Source organism: Polyodon spathula, chromosome 1, assembly GCF_017654505.1.
Source record: "Polyodon spathula isolate WHYD16114869_AA chromosome 1, ASM1765450v1, whole genome shotgun sequence".
In the NCBI taxonomy this organism is placed as follows: Eukaryota; Metazoa; Chordata; class Actinopteri; order Acipenseriformes; family Polyodontidae; genus Polyodon; species Polyodon spathula.
In genome coordinates, this window is record NC_054534.1 from 107,633,789 (window position 1) to 107,658,051 (window position 24,263).

General features: G+C 43.1%; 1 protein-coding gene across 9 annotated transcripts in view; it reads right to left on the bottom strand.

Moving 5' to 3' along the window:
* LOC121299101 (transcription factor COE3-like) overlaps positions 1-24,263 on the bottom strand; it is a 161,706-nt gene that overhangs the window by 126,588 nt on the left and 10,855 nt on the right. For all 9 annotated transcript variants that reach the window (XM_041229492.1, XM_041227054.1, XM_041230331.1 and 6 more), the window contains 3 exons: positions 21,357-21,513; positions 15,381-15,444; positions 13,429-13,484 (listed from right to left, as the gene is read on the bottom strand). In XM_041229492.1, the coding sequence (XP_041085426.1) occupies positions 13,429-13,484; positions 15,381-15,444; positions 21,357-21,513 (277 nt within the window). The remainder of the gene's footprint in view (positions 1-13,428; positions 13,485-15,380; positions 15,445-21,356; positions 21,514-24,263) is intronic.

Sequence of the window (24,263 nt, forward strand, 5' to 3'; positions counted from 1 at the left end):
TACTGACCACTTCCAATATTGCCAGAGATCAATATCTAATGGTCATCTCTAATGACCCTCTGAATCAATCCTCTGTAATCACTTACAACAGGTGAACACAGATGCTCATGAAATACACTAAAGTTCTCCTGCAAGACACATAAACAAAACCGTTTCTCAGTGGCTTTGTCTAAAAATCATGGCGTTTCATTTTGTCGATGATCCTGGAAGTACTACAGTACTTTACCTGTTTTGTTTTGGACTTTTGACACAAATTACAGTGCTTTAATATATTTATACAGCATTTGAAAAAAAAAAAAAAAAAGATTCAGTATCCACAACAAAACAGGCCAAGCACGAACCACACAAACCAACACAGAAGAAGAATCTGACAACAAACATTCAGAAAAGCAACACAGAAAAGGAGACTTTCTCAATTTACTGTTTAACATAAACTTTGACCACGAGCTGCAGACCCCAGACGGGACATTCCGAGGCGTTAAAGTGGTGAGAGGTCTTGGGACTGTGGAGACAGAGTGGTGAGGGGTCTCAGGACTGTGGAGACAGAGTGGTGAGGGGTCTCAGGGACTGTGGAGACAGAGTGGTGAGGGGTCTCAGGACTGTGGAGACAGAGTGGTGAGGGGTCTCAGGACTGTGGAGACAGAGTGGTGAGGGGTCTCAGGACTGTGGAGACAGAGTGGTGAGGGGTCTCAGGACTGTGGAGACAGAGTGGTGAGGGGTCTCAGGACTGTGGAGACAGAGTGGTGAGGGGTCTCAGGACTGTGGAGACAGAGTGGTGAGGGGTCTCAGGACTGTGGAGACAGAGTGGTGAGGGGTCTCAGGACTGTGGAGACAGAGTGGTGAGGGGTCTCAGGACTGTGGAGACAGAGTGGTGAGGGGTCTCAGGACTGTGGAGACAGAGTGGTGAGGGGTCTCAGGACTGTGGAGACAGAGTGGTGAGGGGTCTCAGGACTGTGGAGACAGAGTGGTGAGGGGTCTCAGGACTGTGGAGACAGAGTGGTGAGGGGTCTCAGGACTGTGGAGACAGAGTGGTGAGGGGTCTCAGGACTGTGGAGACAGAGTGGTGAGAGGTCTCAGGACTGTGGAGACAGAGTGGTGAGGGGTCTCAGGACTGTGGAGACAGAGTGGTGAGGGGTCTCGGGACTGTGGAGACAGAGTGGTGAGGGGTCTCAGGACTGTGGAGACAGAGTGGTGAGGGGTCTCAGGACTGTGGAGACAGAGTGGTGAGGGGTCTCAGGACTGTGGAGACAGAGTGGTGAGGGGTCTCGGGACTGTGGAGACAGAGTGGTGAGGGGTCTCAGGACTGTGGAGACAGAGTGGTGAGGGGTCTCGGGACTGTGGAGACAGAGTGGTGAGGGGTCTCGGGACTGTGGAGACAGAGTGGTGAGGGGTCTCAGGACTGTGGAGACAGAGTGGTGAGGGGTCTCAGGACTGTGGAGACAGAGTGGTGAGGGGTCTCAGGACTGTGGAGACAGAGTGGTGAGGGGTCTCAGGACTGTGGAGACAGAGGGGTGAGGGGTCTCAGGACTGTGGAGACAGAGTGGTGAGGGGTCTCAGGACTGTGGAGACAGAGTGGTGAGGGGTCTCAGGACTGTGGAGACAGAGTGGTGAGGGGTCTCGGGACTGTGGAGACAGAGTGGTGAGGGGTCTCGGGACTGTGGAGACAGAGTGGTGAGGGGTCTCAGGACTGTGGAGACAGAGTGGTGAGGGGTCTCAGGACTGTGGAGACAGAGTGGTGAGGGGTCTCAGGACTGTGGAGACAGAGTGGTGAGGGGGTCTCAGGACTGTGGAGACAGAGTGGTGAGAGGTCTCAGGACTGTGGAGACAGAGTGGTGAGGGGTCTCAGGACTGTGGAGACAGAGTGGTGAGGGGTCTCGGGACTGTGGAGACAGAGAGGTGAGGGGTCTCAGGACTGTGGAGACAGAGTGGTGAGGGGTCTCAGGACTGTGGAGACAGAGTGGTGAGGGGTCTCAGGACTGTGGAGACAGAGAGGTGAGGGGTCTCAGGACTGTGGAGACAGAGTGGTGAGAGGTCTCAGGACTGTGGAGACAGAGTGGTGAGGGGTCTCGGGACTGTGGAGACAGAGTGGTGAGGGGTCTCAGGACTGTGGAGACAGAGTGGTGAGGGGTCTCAGGACTGTGGAGACAGAGGGGTGAGGGGTCTCAGGACTGTGGAGACAGAGTGGTGAGGGGTCTCAGGACTGTGGAGACAGAGTGGTGAGGGGTCTCGGGACTGTGGAGACAGAGTGGTGAGGGGTCTCGGGACTGTGGAGACAGAGTGGTGAGGGGTCTCGGGACTGTGGAGACAGAGTGGTGAGGGGTCTCGGGACTGTGGAGACAGAGTGGTGAGGGGTCTCAGGACTGTGGAGACAGAGTGGTGAGGGGTCTCAGGACTGTGGAGACAGAGTGGTGAGGGGTCTCAGGACTGTGGAGACAGAGTGGTGAGGGGTCTCAGGACTGTGGAGACAGAGTGGTGAGGGGTCTCAGGACTGTGGAGACAGAGTGGTGAGGGGTCTCAGGACTGTGGAGACAGAGTGGTGAGGGGTCTCAGGACTGTGGAGACAGAGTGGTGAGGGGTCTCGGGACTGTGGAGACAGAGTGGTGAGGGGTCTCAGGACTGTGGAGACAGAGTGGTGAGGGGTCTCAGGACTGTGGAGACAGAGTGGTGAGGGGTCTCAGGACTGTGGAGACAGAGTGGTGAGGGGTCTCAGGACTGTGGAGACAGAGTGGTGAGGGGTCTCAGGACTGTGGAGACAGAGTGGTGAGGGGTCTCAGGACTGTGGAGACAGAGTGGTGAGGGGTCTCAGGACTGTGGAGACAGAGTGGTGAGGGGTCTCAGGACTGTGGAGACAGAGTGGTGAGGGGTCTCAGGACTGTGGAGACAGAGTGGTGAGGGGTCTCAGGACTGTGGAGACAGAGTGGTGAGGGGTCTCAGGACTGTGGAGACAGAGTGGTGAGGGGTCTCAGGACTGTGGAGACAGAGTGGTGAGGGGTCTCAGGACTGTGGAGACAGAGTGGTGAGGGGTCTCAGGACTGTGGAGACAGAGTGGTGAGGGGTCTCAGGACTGTGGAGACAGAGTGGTGAGGGGTCTCAGGACTGTGGAGACAGAGTGGTGAGGGGTCTCAGGACTGTGGAGACAGAGTGGTGAGGGGTCTCAGGACTGTGGAGACAGAGTGGTGAGGGGTCTCAGGACTGTGGAGACAGAGTGGTGAGGGGTCTCAGGACTGTGGAGACAGAGTGGTGAGGGGTCTCAGGACTGTGGAGACAGAGTGGTGAGGGGTCTCAGGACTGTGGAGACAGAGTGGTGAGGGGTCTCAGGACTGTGGAGACAGAGTGGTGAGGGGTCTCAGGACTGTGGAGACAGAGTGGTGAGGGGTCTCAGGACTGTGGAGACAGAGTGGTGAGGGGTCTCAGGACTGTGGAGACAGAGTGGTGAGGGGTCTCAGGACTGTGGAGACAGAGTGGTGAGGGGTCTCAGGACTGTGGAGACAGAGTGGTGAGGGGTCTCAGGACTGTGGAGACAGAGGGGTGAGGGGTCTCAGGACTGTGGAGACAGAGTGGTGAGGGGTCTCAGGACTGTGGAGACAGAGTGGTGAGGGGTCTCAGGACTGTGGAGACAGAGTGGTGAGGGGTCTCAGGACTGTGGAGACAGAGTGGTGAGGGGTCTCAGGACTGTGGAGACAGAGTGGTGAGGGGTCTCAGGACTGTGGAGACAGAGTGGTGAGGGGTCTCAGGACTGTGGAGACAGAGTGGTGAGGGGTCTCAGGACTGTGGAGACAGAGTGGTGAGGGGTCTCAGGACTGTGGAGACAGAGTGGTGAGGGGTCTCAGGACTGTGGAGACAGAGAGGTGAGGGGTCTCAGGACTGTGGAGACAGAGTGGTGAGGGGTCTCAGGACTGTGGAGACAGAGTGGTGAGGGGTCTCAGGACTGTGGAGACAGAGTGGTGAGGGGTCTCAGGACTGTGGAGACAGAGTGGTGAGGGGTCTCAGGACTGTGGAGACAGAGTGGTGAGGGGTCTCAGGACTGTGGAGACAGAGTGGTGAGGGGTCTCAGGACTGTGGAGACAGAGTGGTGAGGGGTCTCAGGACTGTGGAGACAGAGTGGTGAGGGGTCTCAGGACTGTGGAGACAGAGAGGTGAGGGGTCTCAGGACTGTGGAGACAGAGAGGTGAGGGGTCTCAGGACTGTGGAGACAGAGTGGTGAGGGGTCTCAGGACTGTGGAGACAGAGTGGTGAGGGGTCTCAGGACTGTGGAGACAGAGTGGTGAGGGGTCTCAGGACTGTGGAGACAGAGTGGTGAGGGGTCTCAGGACTGTGGAGACAGAGTGGTGAGGGGTCTCAGGACTGTGGAGACAGAGTGGTGAGGGGTCTCAGGACTGTGGAGACAGAGTGGTGAGGGGTCTCAGGACTGTGGAGACAGAGTGGTGAGGGGTCTCAGGACTGTGGAGACAGAGTGGTGAGGGGTCTCGGGACTGTGGAGACAGAGTGGTGAGGGGTCTCAGGACTGTGGAGACAGAGTGGTGAGGGGTCTCAGGACTGTGGAGACAGAGTGGTGAGGGGTCTCAGGACTGTGGAGACAGAGTGGTGAGGGGTCTCAGGACTGTGGAGACAGAGTGGTGAGGGGTCTCAGGACTGTGGAGACAGAGTGGTGAGGGGTCTCAGGACTGTGGAGACAGAGTGGTGAGGGGTCTCGGGACTGTGGAGACAGAGTGGTGAGAGGTCTCAGGACTGTGGAGACAGAGTGGTGAGGGGTCTCAGGACTGTGGAGACAGAGTGGTGAGAGGTCTCAGGACTGTGGAGACAGAGTGGTGAGGGGTCTCAGGACTGTGGAGACAGAGTGGTGAGGGGTCTCAGGACTGTGGAGACAGAGTGGTGAGAGGTCTCAGGACTGTGGAGACAGAGTGGTGAGGGGTCTCAGGACTGTGGAGACAGAGGGGTGAGAGGTCTCAGGACTGTGGAGACAGAGGGGTGAGAGGTCTCAGGACTGTGGAGACAGAGTGGAGAGAGGTCTCAGGACTGTGGAGACAGAGGGGTGAGAGGTCTCAGGACTGTGGAGACAGAGTGGTGAGGGGTCTCAGGACTGTGGAGACAGAGGGGTGAGAGGTCTCAGGACTGTGGAGACAGAGTGGTGAGGGGTCTCAGGACTGTGGAGACAGAGGGGTGAGAGGTCTCAGGACTGTGGAGACAGAGTGGAGAGAGGTCTCAGGACTGTGGAGACAGAGTGGTGAGGGGTCTCAGGACTGTGGAGACAGAGAGGTGAGGGGTCTCAGGACTGTGGAGACAGAGAGGTGAGGGGTCTCAGGACTGTGGAGACAGAGAGGTGAGGGGTCTCAGGACTGTGGAGACAGAGAGGTGAGGGGTCTCAGGACTGTGGAGACAGAGTGGTGAGGGGTCTCAGGACTGTGGAGACAGAGTGGTGAGGGGTCTCGGGACTGTGGAGACAGAGTGGTGAGGGGTCTCGGGACTGTGGAGACAGAGTGGTGAGGGGTCTCAGGACTGTGGAGACAGAGTGGTGAGGGGTCTCAGGACTGTGGAGACAGAGTGGTGAGGGGTCTCAGGACTGTGGAGACAGAGTGGTGAGGGGTCTCAGGACTGTGGAGACAGAGTGGTGAGGGGTCTCAGGACTGTGGAGACAGAGTGGTGAGGGGTCTCAGGACTGTGGAGACAGAGTGGTGAGGGGTCTCGGGACTGTGGAGACAGAGTGGTGAGGGGTCTCAGGACTGTGGAGACAGAGTGGTGAGGGGTCTCAGGACTGTGGAGACAGAGTGGTGAGGGGTCTCAGGACTGTGGAGACAGAGTGGTGAGGGGTCTCAGGACTGTGGAGACAGAGTGGTGAGGGGTCTCAGGACTGTGGAGACAGAGTGGTGAGGGGTCTCAGGACTGTGGAGACAGAGTGGTGAGGGGTCTCAGGACTGTGGAGACAGAGTGGTGAGGGGTCTCAGGACTGTGGAGACAGAGTGGTGAGGGGTCTCAGGACTGTGGAGACAGAGTGGTGAGGGGTCTCAGGACTGTGGAGACAGAGTGGTGAGGGGTCTCAGGACTGTGGAGACAGAGTGGTGAGGGGTCTCGGGACTGTGGAGACAGGGTGGTGAGGGGTCTCAGGACTGTGGAGACAGAGTGGTGAGGGGTCTCAGGACTGTGGAGACAGAGTGGTGAGGGGTCTCAGGACTGTGGAGACAGAGTGGTGAGGGGTCTCAGGACTGTGGAGACAGAGTGGTGAGGGGTCTCAGGACTGTGGAGACAGAGTGGTGAGGGGTCTCGGGACTGTGGAGACAGAGTGGTGAGGGGTCTCGGGACTGTGGAGACAGAGTGGTGAGGGGTCTCGGGACTGTGGAGACAGAGTGGTGAGGGGTCTCAGGACTGTGGAGACAGAGTGGTGAGGGGTCTCAGGACTGTGGAGACAGAGTGGTGAGGGGTCTCAGGACTGTGGAGACAGAGTGATGAGGGGTCTCAGGACTGTGGAGACAGAGTGGTGAGGGGTCTCAGGACTGTGGAGACAGAGTGGTGAGGGGTCTCAGGACTGTGGAGACAGAGTGGTGAGGGGTCTCGGGACTGTGGAGACAGAGTGGTGAGGGGTCTCGGGACTGTGGAGACAGAGTGGTGAGGGGTCTCGGGACTGTGGAGACAGAGTGGTGAGGGGTCTCAGGACTGTGGAGACAGAGTGGTGAGGGGTCTCGGGACTGTGGAGACAGAGTGGTGAGGGGTCTCAGGACTGTGGAGACAGAGTGGTGAGGGGTCTCAGGACTGTGGAGACAGAGTGGTGAGGGGTCTCAGGACTGTGGAGACAGAGTGGTGAGAGGTCTCAGGACTGTGGAGACAGAGTGGTGAGGGGTCTCAGGACTGTGGAGACAGAGTGGTGAGAGGTCTCAGGACTGTGGAGACAGAGTGGTGAGAGGTCTCAGGACTGTGGAGACAGAGTGGTGAGGGGTCTCAGGACTGTGGAGACAGAGTGGTGAGGGGTCTCAGGACTGTGGAGACAGAGTGGTGAGGGGTCTCAGGACTGTGGAGACAGAGGGGTGAGAGGTCTCAGGACTGTGGAGACAGAGTGGTGAGGGGTCTCAGGACTGTGGAGACAGAGGGGTGAGAGGTCTCAGGACTGTGGAGACAGAGTGGTGAGGGGTCTCAGGACTGTGGAGACAGAGTGGTGAGGGGTCTCAGGACTGTGGAGACAGAGGGGTGAGAGGTCTCAGGACTGTGGAGACAGAGGGGTGAGAGGTCTCAGGACTGTGGAGACAGGGCCCTGTGTGATGCACAGTGATCGTCACAGCAGCAGCAGCCGACGCTGTGGTTGTTACGCTGCTACAGTAACATTAAGAGTATTGTCTAATCTTTCAGTCTGAAACTTTGTTGAGCAGCAGGTAGTAGCATTGATTCCTGACATGTTGATATGGATCTGTGTGCACTGCCACAGAGCCCCTGCTGGGACGGAGAGCACAGCACTCACAATAGAGAGCTGCTTCAATGTCAATTATGCTATACTCCCCCTGGTGGCTTCACAAATAGTGGCGCATCAGTCCACTAGATCATGGGGCTAGATTTTTCAGCCAGCTGATCCCTGTCCAGTCTGAAGCAAACTACTAATTTATGTTTCATGAAGCCAGAAAATTCAGATTTTACAATAGTTCAAAGATTTTTTCTTCTAGAAAGTAATTAATCTGTTAGAAAATCCATGGTAGCATACTTCTAAGACTTCTTAAAATTAATCAGAAATGTATAAAATGGCAATTTCTAACTACATATTCCTCTGCTTTTATACATGTGTCACTGACAGATACCATACATCGTGGTCAGTAACATGCAACTGAATGTTGGCAATATAAAACAGTTAAATTAATATAATGGTTTCATATGAAGACCATCACATAAAATCTGAATATAAAATATTTTCAATCATTGATATTTAGCATTATTGAATGCACAGACGGGTCAATAATGTTACATGCCGGACTGACAGTGGTTTTCAAAGGACTGTTCCAAAGCTATCAACTCGTTCTAATCACTCTCACAGAGCTGTTTATTGTTCTGCTGGTGGTTTTTCATTTATCAGACTTTATTTTCGCTTTGACAACAGACCAACGTGCTGTTCTGTCTCATTATTCAATTCCGACAGCTACCGGAAAGAGAGAGTTCATTAGTGATATCTGATACCTGCTGCACAAGAAGCACATTTATCCAAGAGCTGGGACAAACACAGGTTTCATGTTCGAATATTCCTTCATTTTGAAATAGCTGGAAAACAAAAAAGTATGATTCGTACCCTGTTATATTTAAAAAAAATAAATTAAATAAATCTCTCGGGAGTCAATTAAACCCTCAGGAAATAACCTATTGGAACCAAGGAGAGAAAAACTCTTCTGTGTAGTAGAATGTGTGTAATTTATTTCTCTGCATCAATTGTAAATCAATCAGGTAAACTGGGGTATCTCTCCTTCCCTCCACTGCCCAGTCCACAGCAACTGGCCCCTGGCCCCTGGCCTAGTGAGAGAAGGTTCCTGTCGATTTCCGTAGGCTAACAGGGCCGAGTGTTCTCTCTATTGGGTGTCAGCAGCCTGGCTCCGGATTGGAACAGATGGAAAACAATAAAAGAATGAATGGGAACGGTTAGGAGTAAATTGAAAAGTATTAGGGTTTCACAAAGCCCCTGACAGAGGCTTTTATAAAGAAATATGACCTTTTTCAAATGCACCTTATAGAGACAGATTCCGGGAGATATGAGTGAAAGCACAGAGCAAGAGAGAGATAGAGAGTGAGCGAGAGGGGGGGAGGCAGTACATTATGCTAACATTAGATTACTGACTCTAGATGGGTACAAATAAAGATGAACCAGGGGAAGGCACCAAGGCTTCATAAGTAGTTTGGAATATCAGATTACCGCGCTTCTCTCAATGAAAGCTTGGCTCTGTTGGATTCGCATTGTAATTTCACACTGCGAGACAATGGAATTGTTACAATCTACCGAGGGAGGGAAGCATGGTTTGGTTTAATATATTGGTTTACTTTGATAAACAGAGCCTTGGCTTGGCCAGAGAATACATTGTAAATGTGTAAATATAAAAAATTGTTTTTTTTTTTTTTTGTAATGACAGAAATCCAAGTGTGGAGTTTATTTATGTTAAAAATGGAATCTATCACATAGGCAACATATAGCGATCTTTGTTATTACAGTAGGTGCTAAATAAAAAATCAAATCAAATATATGGAGAAAGGATGCACAAAGTCGAAAGTAGAATATGTACTTTAATTTAAAAAATAGCTAAGAAGAGACTCGGTATACAATTCTTCACTTTGTTATTAATCTGATATACTATATATATATATATATATATAGATATATAAAATGTGATTATTTAGCATCGCTTTCTTATAAGGACAATTAAAATAGAAAAAGAAAAAATAGGAATATGGAGAGAAATGGCAGATGAAAAGAAACTAGTAGATTAATTAGAAAATATTAGAAAAATGTAAAATAAACAACCATTTGTAATATATATATATATATATATATATATATATATATATATATATATATATATATATATATATATATATATAAATGAAAACATTCTAACACGGTTACTGCATTGTGTTGTACTTTTCCCTAAACAGCTGAAGAAGGGCTTTTGTCTGAAAAAAATTTGAAATAAATTATTTTTATTCATTAAAACCTTTTTGTACATCCCCATATATATCGATATATATTATATATATATATATATATATATATATATATATATATATATATATATATATAAAAACACATGGATGAAGGCTATATTTGCATCCTGAGCCTTTCGGAAAAAAAAGGCATAATACCACGGTAGTGACGTCAAAAAGTGATAATTCCTCTGGAGGAAAATATACTTGAACTTTGACCCATTCGACTTCTCGAGACCATCACTTTCAATTCAAACACAAAATGTCTAACTTTCAATCACTTGACAACACCCACAGTACAGAAATGTTCATTAATTATCAACAAAATGAGAATACGTCAAAAATGATGTCAGGCTTATACATTTGTATCTCAGAGAAACTGGAGAGGAATGGGAAATTAAAATAAGATAAAGGCAATAATCCAACTAAATCTGAAACATGGATAACGACACAGAAAGTCTATACAGCACTGAAACACTACGTTTAAAAAACCCCAACTGTACTGCTAAACCTCGTCTTCTTTAATATTAGCACCACAAGGGTATCCATGTATTAATAAAAAATAAAGATGGGCCTCTTCAGTGAGTTACAGGAAAACAGTTCCATCTCGGGTGTCGGGGACAGTTTATAAATTACTCGACCTTCGGTCTCGTAATTTATGAAGCCCATCTATTATATACACACACACACACACACACAAACACACATATATACACACAGTATGCTTCCAAGCAAGGCTGGAAAGCCTATTGGTATTGTTAAAGTTTTTTTGTTTGTTTGTTTCTCTTCCCAAAGCTGTAAAGTGCTGCTGTTTCGAAGCTGTGTGAGTGACCAGGTTCTGACTTAGCAGGTAACAAGTTGGATACATTGGCTGTCAGATGCTGAAAAAATTGTGCTGCTACACCCTTGCAATTGATGCCCTAACGCATTTTTCGATAAAACCTTTCAAAATCTTCTTCTTGTGAACCGGTGAAGCAATTGATCTGAAACTTGGTCAGCATCCAAACCCGTATTAAGTTTCCAAACCAGTTGCTGTGATAAATTTTAATGTCAAAATGGCTGCCACAAATTTTATCGAAACGCGCCCCTAACAACAAGATGCTGCTGTTTGAAAACTGTTTGACCAACAAACTCCAAACTTGGTAGTTATCGTCCCAGTAACAATGGGATACAAATATGTGAAAACGGTGATGTTTTATAAAACGAGATGGTCGCCAGTTATATGTTTACATATAAAATGTAAACCTGTGTCAGTTGACAAACGATTTACTTGACTAACTCCAAACTTCCCAAGCATCTTCCCTGATACTGTATCAATACAACTGACTTCTAAAAAAATGGTGCTGATCGGAAACAAAAATGGCCGTTTGCTGCATTTATTTAGAAACCTTTCGAAATCTTCTTCTTGGGAACTGGTGAAGCGATTGATCTGAAACTTGGCATATATCCTCAGCATCCAAACCTGCATCAAGTTTGTGAAGCAGAAGTTTCTGCAATAAATTTTAATGTCAAAATGGCTGCCACAAACTTTAGCGAAACACGCCCTTAACAGCAAACTATTGCTATTTGAACACCGTTTGACCAACAAACTCCAAACATGGTAGTTCTCGTCCCAGTAACAATGGAATACAAATATGTGAAAATGGTTATGTTTTATAAAACAATATGGCTACCAGGTGTGCGTTTATGTCTGAAATTTAAAACTGCTTTATCTGAAATTTAAAACGGTTTACTTGACTAACTCCAAACTTCACAAGCATCATCTTTGACACTGTAGCAATGCAACTGACTTTTAAGAACCAAAATGGCCATATGACGCATTTCTTCTTGAAACCTCACGAAATCTTCTTCTTTGCAATCATTGAAGTGATTGATCTGACACTTGGCATATATTATCACCATCCAAACCTGCTTGCAAAGCAGAAGTTGCTGTGATACAATTCAATAATAAAATGCTGCCACAAATTTCACCTACACACGCCCTTAAGAGCAAACTGCTTTTATTTCAAAACCATCTGACCAACAGACTCCAAACTTGGTAAGCATTGTTCTGGTGACAGCAGAAGACAAATACGTCAAAATGGTGATGTTTCGGAAAACATGATGGCCCCACACCTACATTTTCTTCTTACATTTAAAACTGCATCCGTTGACAAACAGTTTCCTTGACTAACTCCAAACTTCACAAGTATCTTCCCTGACACTGCATCATTACAACTGACTTTTAAAAAAATGGTGTTGACCTGAAACCAAAATGGCAGTTTGATGCATTTTTTTTAGAAACATTTTGAAATCTTCTTCTTGGGAACCAGTGAAGTGACTGATGTAAAACTTGGAATATATCAGTAGCAACTAAACACATTTCAAGTTTGCGAAGCAGAAGCTGCTGCGATAAAGCTGAATGTCAAAATGGCTGGCAGAAATTTTACTGAAACACGCCCTTGACAGTAAACTGTTTAAACAATGTGATGTTTTAAAAAATAAGATGGCTGACACACCTACACTTTCTTTTTACGTTTAAACCTGGTTCAGTTTAAAAATGGTTTGCTTGAAAATTATCATGCTTGTGTTTCAAAATCTTCTGGGGAAATATCATCCTGGCTTGTTATCCTTGTGAATTCCAAACTATTAAGCCTGCAGTGTGTTTTGCATACAGCTGATTTTAATGTCATTTAATTCTGTATATCCCCTGGTAGATTACAATTCCAAGGCATGGAAATCTTTTAACTGCAAATTACTTTTATTTACAGTGGCTGAATTTGTTGCAAATATCTATGCAGTGTTGGTGAGTAAAATCAAATTGGGCCTGGACCAAATGAAAACTTTGACCCACCTGCTAATAACAGCAAACTGCTATTATTTGAAAACAGCTTGACCAACTTCTTAGACATCGTCCCGGTGACAATAGAATACAATTATGTCAAAATGGTGATGTTTTATAAACCAAACCTAACGTTTGTGCGTCAAACAAAATGGCCACATGACACATCTTTGAAAAAAAAAAAAATCTTCTTCTGGGGAACTAGTGGTTGCTGATTTCAAACTTGGCAAATTGAGAACTCAACTCGCTTCTACTGGTACTGTTACAGGAACCGTAAAACTGCCTGGCAGTTCTAATTATTATTATTATTACTATTATTATTATTATTATTATTATTATTATTATTATTATTATTATTATTATTATTATTATGGTGATGATGTACTGGTTTTTGTTTACTTTAAAACTATGTTTTGTTATTGTTGTTTTACAGCATGGATTGGGTTTCAATTCTCATCCAGCTAATCTCATGAGAAGGCTTGGTCAGCAGCTAGTGATTTATTGACAAACTGGCTGTCGACCACGCGTACCAGAAATCCTGTGCAGAGTGTGGTTGAGGGACAAACTATAGGTAACTGATAGCGAGTTAATTCCTCCACCACGAAATAAAAACCAGCAGCTTTTGTTGAGTAGAGTGGGGGTTGTTTTTAAAAGTTGATTCGTAAAGAAAACCGAGAACTAAAAATATCAACACAATTCGACCAGCGTGGTCCTTTTATTATTTATTTATTGTGTCTGTTTGTTTTGCTGTGCCGTTTTGTTTGGTGTTTTGTTGGTTCAATTACTTTGTTTTATTTAATAAATGCACGCTCAGCGATTCTACCCACAGTAATAGTGTCTGTCACTTCCTGGTGTGACGTCACCACCAAGCCATCACATTAAGTGAAAATAAATCACTTGTCATTCTTGTCATGTTCATAGTTCTTTACACACTGAATGAAATCTATCCTTACCTGTTTGGTCATTGAATCAATCAGCCGCACAAATAGGTCTTGCTCTGTTCTGATGCCTGCAAAGAAATTAAATCAATGAGATCAATCTAAGTCAATAACACAAAGCACTGTGCACACAGGATACACATTTCAAAAGGCAAGAACTCCATACCTACAACCAGAAACAGCTAAAGAAGAAAATGCAAAGTGAACACTTCTTGTATAAATGAACACTTAATGTAATATATACAACTGAGCCTGGCTCTTGTGCTCAAGAGAAGACTGCATTAAAACAACTTGACGTACAAATATGTGCCCTTTCCTGGTGATGCAGATGCAGTGACACTAAAAGGAGCTTCACAAATTCAATGACTAATGGTTCCACTGGAAGTCTTTTGAAGTGTCAGCCCTATACAGCTATGGCCTAAAGTTCACCCTATAGAATTAACAAATTGAAAATTATGATACAGTATTTCAAAATCTAACATTAAGTACTATTATGGCTTCCGGTAGACTTTTGCAATATAATTACATAGTTCCTTTGATGACATGATATTCAATAAAATATGTAAATTATGTTAATATATTAATAGTGTCTTAATCGTAACATTCTAGGTGATGTAAAACTTCTGGCCATAGCTGTAGGTGACACAGTTTTTTCAAATGTGTTCAAAGACGGGAATTGTGTTTTTTTTACACCTCAAACTTCTCAGAATTTTGGTGATTGCTTCCTAAACTCCCTGCGTTTATATCTGATAGAAAACAATAAATAAACATTGGAAAAAGGAATTTGCAATCTCCTCATAGATGCAGTGTTATTGCTGGCGAGAGTATAGAGGGATATTAGTGTGAGGAGGAGACAGGCTTCAAGGGAGGGTCTGCTGGAGATGAAATAATGAAAAAAGAGAATTGCAGCTTCTGAAGAGTGCTGGGGTGAGAGTCGCGCACACACACACATGTGTGTGTGTGTGTGTGTGTGTGTGTGTGTGTGTGTGTGTGTATGTGTGTGTGTGTATATATATATATATATATATATATATATATAGCGAGTCAGCTATACGTGTGTGCGACGGGTTCACTCGTGTTACTTGACCCAAGGTCGCGAGGGTTGATCCCAACTAGGGTGAACAGACCGGTGGTCAGTTACAAATGTTTACGTCCGGACCTGTCATCTGTATTCTCTTTCAGTAAAGGTAAACTCGATCCCACCAGTCATTCTGCAAAAGGCCACAGTAGTATGTGCACTGACTGCAGTGGTTGCATCTACACAATCCCATTGTCTGGCTACAGTACTTAACTGAAACGTACAAATGAGGCTGGACACTGACTGGGCTCTCTTTCATGTAACACAAATGGAATCATTTGATGGCAGTACAATTCAACAGGTATACAAGCTTCTGTTTCATAGCAGTTTGAGACATTCAAGATTTACAATAAAGGCTCCAAGGAAAACCTGAAAAGGTGCAAATTGCTAAATAGCATAAGTTTGTATGGCTGTTGAAGCTTACTAACTCACATTATTACCCATATGTAGCACTCACTTTTGTGTAAGCGAAAGATGCCTCTCTTACAGTGTATTCTGTAATATAAAGCTACATGTCCCAGTCAGTTTCAGACGTAATGGACCAGACAGCAGGCTGATAGAAGGCCTTGAGTGTTAAAGACTTCACAACAAATAGTTTACAAGTTCTAGGCTGTCATTCCTATTCTTTCATCCAACCTTGTGCATTACGATATGAGCAAACACATCTGATCTGACTTTTATCTCAGAAACTGCAATTCAAAAGAGTACAATTACATTGTTAACCCCCCAGGCTGTGCTCCATGCAAGGCAAACATACTGCTGCCCTTAAAACATTTACTGCAACATCCCAAAACGGTAAATAAGGACCGCTATTACAAGCAATGTCGGTGTAGTAGCTGCTAGAAATACATATTATACATCTGCGTTCAAGTATAAATGTTCTTCTTACCATTGCTGTACAGAAGCTGTAGCCTGTAATGAATCCCATTATTTGTCTTCTCCCCGTTGTACTCCTGAAAAAAAAGAAAGAGAAAAAAGCAGGAAATCAATGAAAAACCCATCCTCATGCATCTTCCCGAGGATTGCGCAGATTAAGTTGTCATCAAGTCAGCACCTAATGAGATCACATCTTCCTGGCTTATCCTACATGATCCCTACACCAAGGGTATAACTAACATTCAAATATTGAACTACAACGCTCTCTGAGCCCAACAGATGTCTGGGATTCAGCCATTTCACTGTGTTTACTATCAAATGGCTTTGAAAGACACAAGACACAAAACTTAGCCTCAGCTGGAAATCTGGTATTTGTGCATCTCATATAAAAACAGAACAACATTTTTTTTGTTTTTTGGGTGTAATTTTTCTGTCAACAGCAAGAACAGTCAATTAGAGCTGTACTGTATGTGTACAGAACTGGCTTGAGAAATTCCCAGTGGCTTTGCTGGGCATTGCTGAAATAAAAGTGAAATCACAGTAAGATATCCAGTCATAAATATAAGTTATCAAATTATTTATAACTTCAAAAGCACTCAATCATGAATAATAAGGTCATACATATATAAGACACTAAGTAATGCTGCAACACTCTGGGGGTCCTTGGACCGCTCCTTTTTAACATTTATATGCTGCCACTGGGTGATGTTATACGACAATACAGAGTCCACTTCCATTCTTGCAGACGACACACAAATGATAAAATGAATTCCAATACTGAAGCAGTTTTATCTGCTTGTTTGGCAGATGTACAAGCTGGGATGTCAAATAATTTCCTGAAGTTAAATGCAAGCAAAAGTGACTTGTTGGTAATATGATCTAAACCCAGCTGTAGTCTTTTCCTAGGATTTCTTGCTCTTTTGGTGATTTCACTGTTGGCGCCTCTTCTGTTGTCTGCAGTTTAGGTGTGCAGCTAGACCCTATTATTATTATTATTATTATTATTATTATTATTATTATTATTATTATTATTATTATTATTATTATTATTCATGAAGGCACTAGTCAAAATGTTAATCCACTTGACTTAGTTTGTTATGAGCTTTGTGAAAGAGATTGACAGAGGCTTCTCATTGAGAATTTGTGTTAGTTTTACAACTAAGATTAATTTTAGATGAAGGCTATATTTGCACCCTGAGCCATTCCAAAAAAAGGCATAATACCACAGCAGTGACATCAAAAAGTGATAATTCCTCTAGAGGAAAATATATTTGAACTTTGATCCATTCGACTACTCAAGACCACTTTCAATTCAAACACAAAATGAGCAACAAAATGAGAATACGTCCAAAAAAAAAAAAAGTGATGTAAAGCTGGTACATTCATATCTCAGAGAAACTGGAGAGTAACGGGAAATGAAAGACATTTCTGTCAGTGACTTTCATAAATTTAATCATTTGACAACACCCACAGTTCATTATTTTTTAGGCACTTTTAACTCTCTGTGAAGATTTACAATCATCCATCAACAGCGACACAAATCTTTGACTGACAGCAACTAATAAAAAAAAAGCATGCCCCATTGAAACACACTTTACTTAAAAATATTTTTTGCAGTTCATTATCTATCTCGGTCAAGCACATCACTGAGAACGTGGACAGGCTCCTAGAACGAACAGGAGACGACCCGGTAGTAGTCGTCCACATCGGTACAAACAACATTGGAAGAGACAGACCAAAATCCCTGCAAAACAAATTCAGAGAGCTAGGAAGGAAATTAAAAGAGAAAACCAAAACTGTGGTATTTTCTGGTATACTACCGGCACCTTGCAAAGGACCATATGGACAGCTGGAAATAATTTATCAAAACGCATGTCTGAAGATGTGGTGCACACGGGAAGGCTTCACCTATCTTGATCATTGGACCACATTCTACAACAAGGACTATCTGTATAGACGGGATGGGCTGCATTTAAATAACAAGGGAACCAGTCTACTCGGAGAAAAGATCCTCGAGCAGATTCAGAAGCATTTAAACTAGAAAGGAAGGGGGGAGAAATCAACAAAAAAACAGAAGGGAGACCGCATCAAAACAAGAACAACAACTCAGGTAAGACAACCATTAAATGTATTTATCTAAATGCTAGAAGTATCAGAAACAAAATTCTAGAACTTGAAGCTACTGCACTAACAGGTAACTATGATGTGATAAGTGTTACAGAAACGTGGTTGTCTGAGAGTGATGGGGACGAATATAATATTTGTGGGTATACACTGTATAGGAAAGACAGGCAGGACAGAAGAGGAGGAGGGGTAGCGCTATACATAAGAAACAGTCTTGAAGCCCAGGTGTTAAACCTGGACAAAGAAAATAAAACCGAATCAATATGGGTCAGAATAACGGACAAAAATTCAAAGGGCATAATAATAGGAGCATGCTATAGACTGCCAGATTCAGATGGTGAGCACAATAATCTGTTATACAATGACATTAGAAATGCGTGTAGCAAAGGAGAAGCCATACTAATGGGGGATTTCAACTTCCCCCAAATAAAATGGTAAAACCCGGTGGGTAGCGCGAAGGATGAAATAGAAATGGTGGAAATGACAAATGACTGCTTCCTAACACAATTTGTCAAGGCACCGACTAGAGGGGAGGCATGCCTTGATTTAGTCTTTTCAAATAACGAAGATAGAATAACTAAAACAGAGGTCAGAGAACCACTGGCAAACTCAGACCACAACATGGTCTCATTTGAAGTGTTTTTTAAATCCCCAAAAGTAATGACTAAAGCTAAGGTTTACAATTTTAGAAAAGCAAACTATGAAGGTATGAAACAGAGACTAACAGAAGTAGATTGGAGTAAAATAGAGAAAACACCCACAGAAGAAGGATGGTTGTTCTTCAAAAATGTAGTACTAGAGGCGCAAAACAATTATATCCCTAAAGTAGACAAATCTAAATGTAAAACTAAATTGCCAAAATGGTTTAATAGATCAATTAAAAAAAATATTCAGCGAAAAAAGGCACTTTACAGAGCATTAAAAAAGGACCAAAAAGAAAGTACGCAGAAAGAGTACACAGAACTGCAAACGCAAGTCAAAAAGGAAGTTAGAAAGGCCAAGAGAGAAATAGAAATGAACATTGCTAAGGGAGCTAAAACCAATTCCAAAATGTTTTTCCAATATTACAACAGCAAGAGAACATTCAAAGAGGAGATTAAATGTTTAAGAGATACAAATGGCAAAATAGTAGATGAAGAAAAAAAAAATAGCAAATATATTAAATGATTACTTTTCACAAGTTTTTACAAAGGAAGATACTGACAACATGCCCCACATGTCATCCAGTTCCTATCCAGTTTTAAATAACTTTAGCATAACTGAGGCAGAAGTGTTAAAGGGACTAGGAGCTCTTAAAATAAACAAATCCCCTGGGCCGGATGAGATCCTCCCAGTAGTACTCAAAGAAATGAAAGAAGTAATTTACAAACCGCTAACCAAGATCATGCAGCAGTCTCTTGACACAGGGGTGGTACCGACAGACTGGAAAATTGCAAACGTAATACCGATCCACAAAAAGGGAAACAAAACTGAACCAGGTAACTACAGACCAGTAAGCCTGACTTCTATTATATGCAAACTTATGGAAACTATAATAAGATCCAAAATGGAAAATTACCTATATGGTAACAGGGTCCTGGGAGACAGTCAACATGGTTTTAGGAAAGGGAGATCGTGTCTAACTAACTTGCTTGATTTTTTTGAGGATGCAACATCGATAATGGATAATTGCAAAGCATATGACATGGTTTATTTAGATTTCCAGAAAGCTTTTGACAAAGTCCCGCACAAAAGATTAATTCTCAAACTGAACGCAGTTGGGATTCAAGGAAACACATGTACATGGATTAGGGAGTGGTTAACATGTAGAAAACAGAAAGTACTGATTAGAGGAAAAACCTCAGAATGGAGTGTGGTAACCAGCGGTGTACCACAGGGATCAGTATTAGGTCCTCTGCTATTCCTAATCTACATTAATGATTTAGACTCTGGTATAGTAAGCAAACTTGTTAAATTTGCAGACGACACAAAAGTAGGAGGAGTGGCAAACACTGTTGCAGCAGCAAAGGTCATTCAAAATGATCTAGACAAGATTCAGAACTGGGCAGATACATGGCAAATGACATTTAATAGAGAAAAGTGTAAGGTACTGCACGCAGGAAATAAAAATGTACATTATAAATATCATATGGGAGATGCTGAAATTGGAGAAGGAATCTATGAAAAAGACCTAGGAGTTTTTGTTGACTCAGAAATGTCTTCATCTAGACAATGTGGGGAAGCTTTAAAAAAGGCTAACAAGATGCTCGGATACATTGTGAAAAGTGTTGAATTTAAATCAAGGGAAGTAATGTTAAAACTGTACAATGCACTAGTAAGACCTCATCTTGAATATTGTGTGCAGTTCTGGTCACCTCGCTATAAAAAAGATATTGCTGCTCTAGAAAGAGTGCAAAGAAGAGCGACCAGAATTATTCCAGGCTTAAAAGGCATGTCATATGCAGACAGGCTAAAAGAATTGAATCTGTTCAGTCTTGAACAAAGAAGACTACGTGGCGACCTAATTCAAGCATTCAAAATTCTAAAAGTATTGACAGTGTCGACCCAAGGGACTTTTTCAGCCTGAAAAAAGAAACAAGGACCTGGGGTCACAAATGGAGTTTAGACAAAGGGGCATTCAGAACAGAAAATAGGAGGCACTTTTTTACACAGAGAATTGTGAGGGTCTGGAATCAACTCCCCAGTAATGTTGTTGAAGCTGACACCCTGGGATCCTTCAAGAAGCTGCTTGATGAGATCTTGGGATCAATAAGCTACTAACAACCAAACGAGCAAGATGGGCCGAATGGCCTCCTCTCGTTTGTAAACTTTCTTATGTTCTTATGTTCTTACCCAGTTTAATTCACCGTTCCTGAATTATATTTAAGATTCTTTAATATTGACTTAATGTACGTTATTATTATTCATTAAATTCAATTTGAGCCTTAACACCCGATTATTGTCTTTTATTACAGATACTAATATCCATGTATTATAAAAAATAACAGATGGGCTTCAGTGAGTTAAAGGAAAACAATTCCATCTCAGGTTTCTGTAACAGTTTATAAACTACTCGACCTAACTGTCCCGTCGTTTGTAACTCACTGAAGCCCATCTATTATATATATATATATATAAAATCACAAAATAATGCATAAGGACAGGAGTATATTATTTATATTTATGGACTTTTGAGATTATTTTTTGCTAAATACATTTTTGATCCATAACTTTTAAAACTAAAAAAAAAATATATATTTTCCAGGATAAGACACCAGAATCTATTAGAACTAGCAGACCCACTATGATATGGGATATTGCACTGGGTAGCTTGATGCTTGGTCTGGTGATCAGGTGGTCCAGGGGGTTGAATTACGATGCTGGAGTCAGTAGTTCAGTTCTATAGCCCTGATCCTACTTTAATTTATGCCCCCTTTCCAAACAAATTGGCTCAGGGTGCACACCTCCCCCTAGGGAATCCCACAGCAACTGGAGTCCTGCTCTTGCCACAAGGAATAATAAAAGACTTAAATCACAGAATCCCCAGCAAAGATCAGTACATTTGGACAGCCAGAACAGAAACCTGCGCTCCCACGATTGCATGACACCCTGCACTGGGAAACCCCTGCATTTATTCTATTATTTCAATGTATTATCAGCAGTCATAAAAGGCAAGGGACTGACAGGACAGATGATAGCCACACAAACTTCACTTGGGACCTCCTTGTAAGCGAGACAGCTGTACCCCAAGACTAAGCTGAGATCACAAAGAGATGTGGCTTGTGACCCAAGCTGGAGCTGAACCCAGGCTTCGAGTGCTGAAAGACCAGTGTGTTTGTTAACCCCCTGCATGCCCCAGTGGACAGCACGAACAGTAATTGCTTACTTTGTCTTTCTCCACGAAATCGATGTAGGAGGTCCTCTCGATCTCGACTGGCTGGCCTTGCCGGTCGTACAGCGCCAGGACAAAGTGGAAAAAGTTGGACTTCCTCAGGTTGGAGGGGGGCTGCTTCTCGTAATGAGCCCGGGCCAGGCCAACGCCGCTGCGGGAGAGGAAAAATAAAAACGAGGTTACATGACCGAATGGGTCTCTTCCCGTGGAACAACCTAGACATTTGGACTGGAAGGCACCCAAACACGCAGCCTGTACTATAGCTGCTGCTGGGACTCTGAGAGCAGGCCTCTCCATCTGTCAGTCAATCAAACTCACTTCATTACAAGTGTTTCCCAGGGGCTCCTCTTTTTGATTATTTTTTTTTTGCAATCGATTTAGTGCTTGGGAATAGTGTCAGGTTGACAGAGACGGAACGCTTCTGTACAGCCAGAGAGCAGGTACTGCCTGGATTCTTCCCCATGTACAGCACAGTATAACACATGGCCCAATGGCCCAAATCACTCAATTTCTTAAAGGTTTTAAAATCAATTCTGCTACCTTTCCTTAGCTTCGTGACACCTTCACAACCACTCTGAATATATTTCTTAAGATCTCTGAAGGTACAACTGGGCTGGGGTCAATTCTTGTTTTTCCAATTCCAATTTCAATTCCAATTCCTTTTTAAAATCAATTCCCAATTCCAATTCCTTTTTAAAATCAATTCCAATTCCAATTTCAATTCCAATTCCTTTTTAAAATCAATTCCCAGTTCCAATTCCAATTTCAATTCCTTTTTAAAATCAGTTCCCAATTCCAATTCCATTTCTTTCCTTTTTAAAGTCAATTCCCAATTCCAATTCCAATTCCAGTTCCTTAGACATAATAATCATTGTGATTGTTCATTTCAAGCCAATTTAATGGACTAACAGTGAGTTTAAATGAAGTAATTTGTTGCCACTGTGAGAAGCTCATTTAACAGAATATGAATAATTGCAATTTTGATCAATGATGCTCTGGATACTTGGAGGAGAGGGGTTTCTATAGAGTTGTACCTTCAATAAGTTAAGTTCATTCAAAAGTCAGAAAGTTAGCCATGTGAGCTAATAACAGATTAAAACTCAATTTTTTTTGTATAGTGATGTAAATCACATTATTGCCTATTTATTTTTACTATGTTAATTTAGAAAGCTAGACCAATTCACCAAACGGCACAGGAATTCACCTCTGTTTACATGAACGCTAGACCAGCAGATTTAAAATAGATTTCAAGGATGATAACTTCAGCTAGTCAATGATCTGGGCAGGAGCATAAATGGCAAGGAAGGTAATGAACAAACGCAATACTGGGAAGCACACTAATAGTTCTAATTGTGGTACAAGAATGTCAGAATTATAGGCATTTCTCATTATAAAGGGAAATTATACAAACAGATAATGGTAAATGCAATTTGTATAAACATACAGTACCAGAAGTATGAAATTTAGAGAAAATAAGTTTCCAGTTTATGCTTGGACTGCTTTTGTACAACGTGGCAATTATGATAAATCATAAAATTGACCTTGCGCTAAAAATATCCAGGGCTTGAGGGTTTTTAAGACATTGGGGAAATTAATATTAAGTACAGAGTGTGTGAAGCATTTTTAAAGGCACCATACACAGCTGCCAAATAATGCACAAGTCTTCAACCAGCTGCAATAACAAGAACAAGAAAAAAACTTTGCATTGAAACCATCTTCCATCTTCAGTTTTCAAAATTCATTTTCTATTGTTATTAGAATTCTTATTAGTAATAGTTTAAAGGGATACAAATCTACATTTTCAGAATATTTAATTGCTTGTCTCTTTAATATTATATTAAAGAAAGATATGTGTGTTTTGTTGTATAATGCTTAATTTGCTATTTCTAGGCTTGCTAACTAAGGTTATTCTCATCCACAGGGGCTGCTTATGGAAGTGAGTGGGTTTTATGGTTTTAGAAATGACTACTAGGTACTATACATGCAACTGCATTTTTTTCCCCTCTGCAACTGTGAATTAGCAAATGAGAAATCGCTATAGAAAATCACACTTGAAAGGGGGACTGAAATTGCAGTTGCAAATCCATAGTGTTATTTTTCACACCACCATTTCTGATTTTAGGAGTCTTTTCAGAAGCAGTCTCAGTTTTAAAAAATAAAACACCTGTTTGCTTGCATAGATAGCATGGTTAAAAAAAAAAAAAAGTATCTAAGTAGATACAGCAGTATAGGTTGATATGATAACAGGGTACTAAACAGGTAAACAATTTAAAAATGATGGTAAGCACAGAAACAGTAACCCCCTAATAATTGTGTTAAAAGCTGTTTGTGGCAATGCATATCTTATCAATTTCCAATCTTTAAAATCAGACAATAAATAGACTACTGTAAATACAGTTTGGAAAACCTTAAAAGACTACAAGCTATTGCACACATTTAAATCTAAATTCATTCTTCGTTAAATTATAATCAAATGATATATATATATATATATATATATATATATATATATATATATATATATATATATATATAATATATAATATATATAGCCTATATATATAAAAGTAAATATTTTATAGGTTCTTAAAGAATTCACAGCCTGACATGAGGTGAACTGCTTTAGCCTTGCTCTGTGCCCAATGCTCTGTGTGCATGCTTTCCAGGTTGGTGGAATCATGGGAGAATAACATAATGGTGATCACATGACTCACAGGAGACACAGCAAGCACACAAAGCCACGAAGGGTTTTCAGTCTTTGAAATGCCAACTGATGTGTTTCCTGTGGTTCAAGCAGGTATGAACAACCAAGGGACGAGCTAAAAACAGTTTCTCTTACTACCCTTTTTGCTGCTGAGCTAAACAGAATGCTACCTCGTCACAAAATCTTTCTTTAAACGC